This window comes from Rhinolophus sinicus, chromosome X (assembly GCF_036562045.2).
Source record: "Rhinolophus sinicus isolate RSC01 chromosome X, ASM3656204v1, whole genome shotgun sequence".
Taxonomy (NCBI): domain Eukaryota; kingdom Metazoa; phylum Chordata; class Mammalia; order Chiroptera; family Rhinolophidae; genus Rhinolophus; species Rhinolophus sinicus.
The window spans coordinates 43,895,692-43,905,555 of record NC_133768.1 but is presented as its reverse complement, the minus strand read 5'-3'; the positions used below and the strand labels follow the sequence as shown (position 1 = coordinate 43,905,555).

The 9,864-nt window shown below is 39.2% G+C and overlaps 1 protein-coding gene across 1 annotated transcript; it reads right to left on the bottom strand.

Moving 5' to 3' along the window:
- Positions 1–1,118: 1,118 nt before the first annotated feature.
- On the bottom strand, positions 1,119–4,531 carry UBQLN2 (ubiquilin 2). Its single transcript, XM_019719056.2, has one exon. The coding sequence runs from the start codon at positions 4,243–4,245 to the stop codon at positions 2,371–2,373; it is 1,875 nt and encodes a 624-aa protein (XP_019574615.2). The 5' UTR covers positions 4,246–4,531; the 3' UTR covers positions 1,119–2,370.
- Between the last annotated feature and the right edge of the window lie 5,333 nt (positions 4,532–9,864).

The following is a 9,864-nucleotide window of genomic DNA, read 5'->3' as shown; positions in this document are numbered from 1 at the left end:
AAGAGGGACTATAGTATACAACATTTTGCAAACCTACTCGAACATCTCCCGGAGGAATGTTTTTTCAAAAATGCAATTTAGAATTGCTGCAGCAAACATAGTCTGGTTAAAATGAAAAGCAAGACAAGAACGCCACTGCTACTTTGATTATTTAGTACTGTTCTAGAAGTGTTTAACCCATGCAGTCAGAAACTATGTTATAAATTTTGAAGAGCACATATTATCATAACTTATCATTGATATAATTGCATACCAGGAAAAAGTCAAAGATATCAACTGAATATCTCTGAAGCAGATTTCAGTAAATTGCCAATTTAAAATTATTCTATGAAAATACATTCTTCCACTATATAGGAAAAATAACTATATAGATAACAAACTGAATAAGAGCTTCCATTCACAGTATTTTGTCCTTGTGTCTATATTACCTAGCAATACATTTATCACAAATTACACAGGACTTAAATAAATAAAACTCCCTTAAAGGACATAAAAAGCTTTTTAAAAATGAGATGTTTCTGGAAAGCATTGCAATTCTGTAGTTCTCACTATCATCAATTTAAGACAGTCCTAAGCAAATTCCCACTTTACTTTTAAGGGAAAACAATTAACTATAAATTTCATCTGGTAAAATAAGTATGTCAGAATCATTAGACTATTGTGAAAAGTAAAGAAGATCAATAGGAAGACTTACCCTAACAGACATGAAGTCATATTTCTAACTCAATAACTACAGGCTGGTATGCTGTGGCTACAATGTTCAGTGGTACTAAAGAGAATTCAAAAACAGAATAAAATTTATGTATGTATGACATTTCAACTGGAAGGTGGGTACACAAAGAGATAAAAACTGAATAAGAGCTTTTATCTCTTTATATATGTATGACATTTCAAATGGAGGGTGGGTACACAAAGAGATAAAAACTGGCTAACAACTGGCTAACCCTTTGGGGGAAAAAGTTAAATACCTAAATCCATACATCAAAATAATTGGAGAAGAGCAAAGGAAAATTTTAACAAAACCATTAAAATTAGAGAAATACAGTATAAGCTTTATATAATCTTGGGGTGGAGCAATCCTTTTAAACATGATCTTTGGGTGAGAAGCCAAAAAGGAAAAGATTTAACCATTTTTTATTATTATTTTTTATTTTTTTAGTCATTTTAATGCATTATTCCCTGTGCATAAGAGAAATAACTGATAGAGTCAAAAGATACAGTTTCCTTTACATAGCAGTTAAAAGTAATGCAAACATCACATGACACTTTCAGTGGAAGTTACATTTCTAATTACAAATCAAAATGTGTATTATTAGGGTATCTTTATGAGAGAAGCTGAGAAAGAAGTCTTAGGTAAAAAGCACTTTCCTGGCATTACTACACTGATCCTTCAGGCTGCACAAAGATTAAGGTCATATACAGTCAATCGGCAAATGTTGACACAATTTCACACAGTAGTTTTCTGTACAATTAAATGTATACTTAGAAATACCAGGATAAACATTTCTACTATATTTGAACTGAACTTGCCTAGCCAACATTTTCACTGAGTTGATCAAAGATGCTGTAAGACTCTACAAAATTGTGACATACCTAGCTCCAGAAATATTTCTTATATTCTCTCATTTTGATTACATATTCTGCTCAGAAATAGTTGTAATATTTCTAGATGTACAGTTCCAATTGTGCTTACTGTACTGTGTACAAATATAACAAAAAAGATCAAAGACTGATATAAATCTTACAGCATTTTGCTAGCAAAAATACATGCCAAAGTCACAATAAGCAATATTGTACCACAAATTAGAGAGCTTCAAATAATTTGCTTCTGGTTTTAATATTTTCATTCTACATTAAATTACTATAAGCTAATGTTTAAAATGCAAACAAATTGGACATCTGTAGGACAAAACTTGTTCACCCAACTGTGAAGTTTGATACCTGTTTCCAAAAACCACAATAAATGCAGAAGAAAGAGAAGTGTTTGCATGCAACACCTTTGAGTGAAACAGCATTGATTCCCACCATTCAAAACAGACAAGGAAGGAAGGAAGGAAGGAAGGAAGGAAGGAAGGAAGGAAGGAAGGAAGGAAGGAAGGAAGGGAGGGGGACAAAATGAAGGAAGGACAAAAGGGAGAGAGGACAAAAGGAAGGGAGGGAGGGAGGGAGGGAGGGAGGGAGGGAGGGAGGAAAAGAGGAGGGAGAGAGGGATGGGGGTATGGACTCCACCTTAAAATGTATCATATTATATTTATAACTAGACAGATTTAAAAGAATCAAAATGAAAGAAAAGCATGATTTTGTGTGTTTAAAGATTTAAGAGCCATTATCAAAAATAAGATACATATTTTTCAAGGTACAGAAATGTAATTATGATGGCTGGGAGCCCAGCAGCCTCTCAATGGCTGCATTGATGTCGCCTCCTGTTGCTATTAGAGCCTGCAAGTTTGCTTCACGGTTTAAGAACCCCATTGCGTTGAGCTGTTCCAGTTGTTGCTGAAATCTGACTTCTGGATTTGGCAGCTGTGGAGGATTTGCTCCAGCCAGAGCCTGCACCATTTGCTGAATGAATTGCTGGTTGGGTCCAGATTCTGATGTTGGGCTCGTGGTTTCACTGGGTGCAGAGCTAGACATGGTGGGCCCAGGGGTGCCGCCAGAGCCAGTGGAACCAGGGGGACCTGCAGGGCCAGTGGGTCCTATGGGCCCAATGGGACCTATAGGGGTAAATGGGACTATGGGGCCAATGGGGCCTATGGGTGTGACTGGACCTACAGGGCCTATAGCAGTTCCCAGCACCCCCACCCCCACACCTGGAGTGAAGCTTGGAATGAGGCCAGGAGCTTCAGTGGCTAATGTCTGTAGCCCCTGCTGGATCTGCATTAAAGCCTGCATTGCTCTTGGGTTTGACATAGCTGACAGCGTATCTGGATTCTGCATCTGCTGCAGGAAAGCCGGGAGCTGTGGCCGCATCTGCTCCTGCAGCTGAGGATTTGCAGTAAACACTGGGCTATTCAGCATCATCTGTGCAGCCAAATCTGGATTCTGGCTCAGTGACTGCATCATGCTTCTCATGTAGGGCGCAGACAGCATATTCTGGATCAGCTGGGGATTTTCAGTTATCTGTTGCAGCAAGCTCTGCATTCCGGGAGTACTGAAGATGCTGGCAACATAATTGGCTGCAGCCATGGTGTTCCCAGTAGCACTACTGGAGCTACTGCCAGACCCACTGCCACTGCTCGTGGTTGTGCCAGTGGTGGCAGAACTCTGAGTAGCCGGTGGTGGTGCCCATGGATTGGGTAGTGGATCTCGATTTTCAGTGCGGGAAGGCTGTGTACCTTCCCCGGAGGAGGAACTGCTCCCGGCGGAGGCAAACGGATTACCCCCGAACTGCTCTTGTGCAGCATTCAGCATGGGTTCTTGAATGTCAGTGTACATGCGCCGTAGGGCATTATAGCCACCTGGGATGCTTTCGAGATTGCTGAGAGCCAGGTCTTGATTTCTCATCATCTCTTGCATCATTGCTGGATTCCTGGCGATTTCGAGGGTCTGCCTCATTATATCTGGATTGTTGAGCAGGTGACTGATTTCTGGGTTTCTCTGAATCAATTGTTGCATCTGTGGATTGGCCATAATGAGCTGCCTCATCAGATCGGGATTCGAAAGCATGCTCTGAACAAAGGGATTTTCCATGATTTGGATCATCATCTCAGGGCTGGACAGAAGCTGCTGCTGCATCTGATTCTGGAGCTCAGAGAAGTTGGTCGAGCTCAAACCCAGGCTGCTAAGGCCTGCAAGTCCTCCCAAGCTCCCCAACCCAAACGGGTTGCTATTTGTGGAAATAGGTGTGGAGTTACTCCTGGGAGTCGACGCGGTAGTAGTATTAGTTCCCGCGACATTACCAGGCTGTGTGGACTGGCCCTGAGGTCGGTTCTGGCTTTTGATGACAAGGTGAACAGTCAGTCCATCATGGATGCCGTGCTGGATCAAGGTATCTTGATCTTTTAAAATTTTTCCGGCAAAAATCAGCACTAGCTGATCTGTTTGGGATTTGAAGCGTTTCGAAATCGCTTCCTTAAACTGCTGGACTGAGCTATTCTCCGGCACCGCGAATTCCTCTTTCTCTTTGGGAGTCTTCACAGTGACTTTGATGATTTTGGGCTCGGCCTGGGCAGAGGCAGGGCCTTGGGCCGCAGCAGGGCCGCGGGAGGGGCGCGGGGGGCCGCTGCTCTCGCCGTTCTCAGCCATGGCGGCCGCGGTGACGCAGGCAGACAGGGAAGGCGCGGGCGGGCGAGAGAGAGAGCGAGGGAAGGAGGAAGGAAGGAGGCGCCGCCGCAGCAGGCTGGGCTGGGCCGGGCGGGGAGCGCGGAACACAGTACCTCTGTAATGAAGATTGCGGTTTTCTGATCCTCAGGTGGAGACGGTTCGGTGCAGGCCGCGGGCCGAGATCTCAGCGTTCAGGTCTCAGGGCCTCCGCCGCCGCCGTGTGATCCCACCGCGCGCACTCGCAGCAACTCACGCAGCCGCTCCGCCCGTTCCTCCCCGCCCCTTCCCCTCCCCCAGTGCCGCGCGCACTTCCCCGCCCCCCTCTGCTGACGCGGCGCCAGGCCCCGAATGATAGATACGACTCGAGCAAAATTAAAAAACTTCTGTACTGAAAAAAAGGGGGAGGGCGGGAGAGAGAGAGAGTGAGAGACAGAGAAACAGAGAAACAGAGAGGGAAAGAAACAAAGACAAAAGAGTAGAGAAAAGAGGGAAGGAGGGAGGGAGAGAGGAAAAGGAACCAGCTTCTGTAGAAGACATTAGAAGACCAATAGGGGAAATATATATATGTATATATAAATCTCTTAATCTCAATAAAAAATATATGTGTGTGTGTGTGTGTGTATATATATATATATATATATATATATATACACACACATCTATATATGTGTATATAGATGTGTGTATATATATGTATTTGAAGTCCGTAAGGCAGCAAAAGGATGAAAGCCTGAATCCAACTGACCCCATGTAAAGACAAAAAATGAAAAATAAAGAACAAAGCAAAAAGGAAAAGATTAGCATCCCCAATGAGAGAATGGGAGAAGACTGGGGAGAAGCATACATTTTACGAAAGAAGTGCAAATGGTCAAAGGGCATATAAAAAGATGATTAAGCTCACCAGTAATTAAAAAAAAATCCAAATTAAAACAATGAAATTATACTTCTGCCTTGTCACATTTGCAAAGATGAAAAATGATAAACCTTATAGAGAGCTGAGAAGATGCACTCTCATGCTAATCGAAGTGTAAGTTATAATCACAAGGCAATTTGAAAATATAAATCGACATTTTAAATATTTCCACCTTTCTCTAGAAATACCTCATTTAGAGACCTTGCCTATGAAAATAATTGGATAAGAATGCAAAAATATAGATGTATAAAATGTATATGCACTGCAGTATTTTCAAAAAATTATTTTAAAAGATAATCAGTGTCTGTTTACACAAGATTGGTCAAATATAATATTGCCATACGATAAAATAATATGCACTATGTTTAAAAATGGGTGGTTAATTCATAAGATATAAAGTATCTTTAAAGGTATACATGAAATAAACAGTAGTTCTTGGAAAATCGCAGAGTATTTTCACTTTCAGCTAAGTATTTATATAGAGTAGAAATTATACAAGCCTGTTTGTTTCAATACCAAAAAAATACAATAAATATGTTTATTTTAAAACTATTTGAAACAGTTTATGTATATAAACTGTCTTTAAGTGTATGTGTAAAAAGAAATCTGGAATATTATTCATTAGTATGTTACTGGTGGTGATTCCTTAGTGCTGAAATTATGAATAACTATTCCTTTCTCTTTTTAATTTTAGATTTTTTGATGGCTTTTATAACTATGCACTGCATTTATAATTTTTTAAAAAAATCAGAAGGCATTTGGGGATAGATTATAAATAGATACTGACAGGCATACAATAGTAGTGCCAGACATTACCATATTTAACTAATTTAGTTACAGATAAGTAGGAGAGATAAATAAAGATGTAACACTTGAATAATAGAACAAATAATTTCAAATTTATATATAAATTACTTTTTTAAAAAAGAAAATTTGTCAAATATTTTATTTAACTCATTAAATTATAAATTTTGAACTCTAATTTATGCTATCCAGAAAATACTTTTCCCTCCCAGTATCCAGCCAGCATTTAACAGCATTGGAAAATAATCAGGTCACAAAAGCCTTAAAATAGCTCAAGAAAAGAAAAAAAAATGAGTATGTAATGTCTATCAATAGGGGAATGGATTAATATAGTATGATTTATATGATTAATAGAATACAGAAGATAAAAGGAATGAACTAGATCTAAACATATGAATATGTATAGATCTCAAAAACCTGATTAATTAGCACAACACTATGGTGTTTATAGATGCATTCATGTTTATGTGGAGCAATCGGAAATATACTAGAATGATTCATACCAAACTTGCATCCATGGGGAAGAGGAAATGGACTAGAGCACAGGATAGTGACTAAAAGGAAATTGAGTTAAATCTGTAAAAATACATAAATTTGAAATTATTTATTTTATTCATCTTTATGGAAAAATATGGCAAATATGGCAAAATAGCAATAGTTAATTCTAGATGATAGGGATACGAGTATTTATTATAATACACTTGTATTTGGGGGGATTTTTAATTTTCAAAAAAATGAGAAAATATCACAAGTTATCTTATTTGATTTCAATAGAACAAACCTAGATATTAATGAAACTGTGAATGAAAAAGTCAACTACTTGAAAATTAAAATAGCATTACACACTTTGGGGACAAAGTGCAAATCAAAGTTTTTATTAGAGTGAATTTAGAAAAATGATAATAATGAGAATATATACATCAATAATTATGATGAGAATTTCCTGTGTGGTCTGAGGGTTGTGTTAAAAAAAATACGTAAATCTAGGCCCCACTATAAACCTACCAAAATAAGTGGTGCTCAGGAAACTGCATTATTACCAAGCTCCAGTTTAATGATATTTGATTTACCATGTCCTATGTGAATAAACTCAGGGTCAAATTTATACACTCAAAGACCAAATTCAAAACAATTAAAAGTGAAAATAAATGAATTAGGCCTTCAAACAAGTAGGACAACAGAAAAAGAGGGAAGCAGGGTGCTGAACAAAAAATAATAAAAGCAAACATTAATGAATTAACAGAAAGAAAAATAAAGTTTGTTAAGTGAATCTAAGAAGTTCTTTGAAGAAGCAAATCAAATAGATACACCATTATTAGTTAGTTGATTTTATTACAAGTCCATCACCAAAGAAAACAGCAGGAGTCACCCTCTCTAGTCAGTCAAAAGTACATTTTTTTGTCCTACTGTAAACTCTTTGTTAGAGAGCAGAATTAAGAATAAATACCAATCATCCTGGAGTCCCTTCATAGAAGGGTAGTTTCTGAGGGACTAAAAGACTTGTCAAAGAGCATGTCCCCATGGGGGAATCACAGTTTGGGTTCAGCGGACAATGTTAGAGATTTCATGCTATGTTGGCCTTTGTTGTTTTCCTCCCTCCCCCTAGATTTATTGAGATATAATTGCCATATAGCATTATGTAAGTTTAAGGTGTACAGCTCATTGATTTGGTACACTTGTATATTGAAAAATTATTACCATTGTATCATGAGCTAACACCTCCATCATGTCACATAATGACCATTTATTTTTTTTCGTGGTGGTGAGAACATTTGAGATATACTCTCTTAGCAACTTTAAAGTATATAATACAGTATTATTACCTACAATCACCATGTTATACATTAGATCCCCAGAACTTATTCATCTATTAGGTCAGTGCAAAAGTAATTGTGGTTTTTGCAATTATTATTAACCTTTTAAACCACAATTACTTTTGCACCAACCTAATAGTAATTGGAAGTTTGTACCCTTTGACCAATATCTCCCTATTTCCCCCCAACCCACAGCCCCTGGCAACCACCACTCTACTCTACTTGTGTTTCTGAGTTCCACCAAAAGCACATTTCCTTGAGTTTTTATCCATTTTTTAATAAATGATGTGATATTTTGCGTTTTGTTTCAAAATATATCCATTGTAATGTTTTAAATTACTTACAACTAAATAAAATGAGCATTCCAGTGGTTGAATGAACATGCCTTTGTTAGTGAGAAGAACAACATCAATTAGCTTAATCTTAAAATTTAAGAAACGAGCAAGAAGATAAATACATAAAAACTGGGATTGCATAATTTTTTTAAAAGTATGATAATACTTTGTAAAAATCTTGGCTAACAACAAAGAAAAGCGGATGATTCTATAAATTTTCTAGGAAGATATACATGACCAAAATATATAAGAAGCAGAACACCTTAACAGATCATGTAAGACACTTGTAAGAAAAAGAATAAGAAATCAAATAATTTGTTATTTTAAAATCATCTTTCTTGTTCAGGGTTGTGGCTGAGCTAAGGCTTTTACCTCCTCTCTTTAGCAAATCCCATTCAGTTAATTGAAATGACATGAGAAAAATAATAAATCCCTAACAGTGTTGAAAAGGTGGAAAGAGTGCAATCCATGAATCTTCATGATAAATACCAAATAATTCTAGATAAAAAATGAAATAATAAAACATTAGAGCAAATATTTATATAACCTAGGCATGGTGGTGACCTTTCTAGAACAACAAAGAAAAAGATACATTAAAATTACAACTAAATTGTAGAACAATGAACCTGGGGAACATCTGAAGTCTAGCTAAACAGAAGTTCTATAACTAAAAATATAAAGAAGCCATGGAGAGACTAGTAGGAGGGGCGGAGACACTGAACTGGCTAACTCCAAACCTCCGTGTGGTGGTTGAGACTCAGGAGGGATATCTCGGCCACAGAGATTCCGCCAAAAGGAGTAGCCCTCAGCCCCCCACACCAGGCTTCCCAGCCCAGAGTACTGGTGCCAGGAAGAGAGGCCCCCACAACATCTGGCTGTGAAAAAAAGTGGGTATTCCAAACATTCAGGTGGGACAGAAAGCTGTGGGAAAACCAAATGCCCTCTTAAACAGCCCACATATAGACTAACTTGTTTGCAGGCACTCACCTTGGGCTCTGGTGGAGGTACAGTGACTCTGGGGACCTTGGAGACATACAGTGGGCAAACTGGGGTGTGGATTCAGGGGGAGGACTGGAGGACAGTTGGCATTTTACAGGTGAGGTGAGTGGTCCTCCCATGCAACCACCAGATGGGCACAAACTATGTTGAGCCCACCCCCACAGGCCAAATCTGAATCTGATTGAGCTCCACTGTTCCAGTCTGCTGACTGAGCAAGGACACCACCCCACCCAACTAGTGCACTTCTTAAGGTGCTTTCTCCATGAGCAGCCAACCCCTCCTGAATTGCACTGTTTCTTGGAAAACTATCATAGTCCATGGGACCCAGGAGGCAGCGACTGGCCTCAGTGTGCTCTGAGACTTTTGCTGAGTTGCTCCAGTCTCAGCACTGGCACCACACAAGGGTCTACATTAACCTGATGACCACAACAATTCCCACTCTAGTGACTCCATGAGACGCTGTGTCACCCAACTAACATTCCACACGAGGTTTTATCAGTAGCTGAACCTTAAGGGAGTTGGCAGGTGGTGGCAACAGGACTTCGGGTGTCCTGACTTTCTATGGAGCTCCCCGAAGCCAGGTACTGGTGGCAGCTGTCTTTGATTTGCAGCATGGCCTCTACCATGTACCTCCATGTTTAGTATAGGCAGAGAACAACCACGGATCACTTCGTAGCTTCTACCAGGTAGCCCCTGGCCAGTCACAGGCAGTAGCTGACCTGGGCCTGCACCAGAG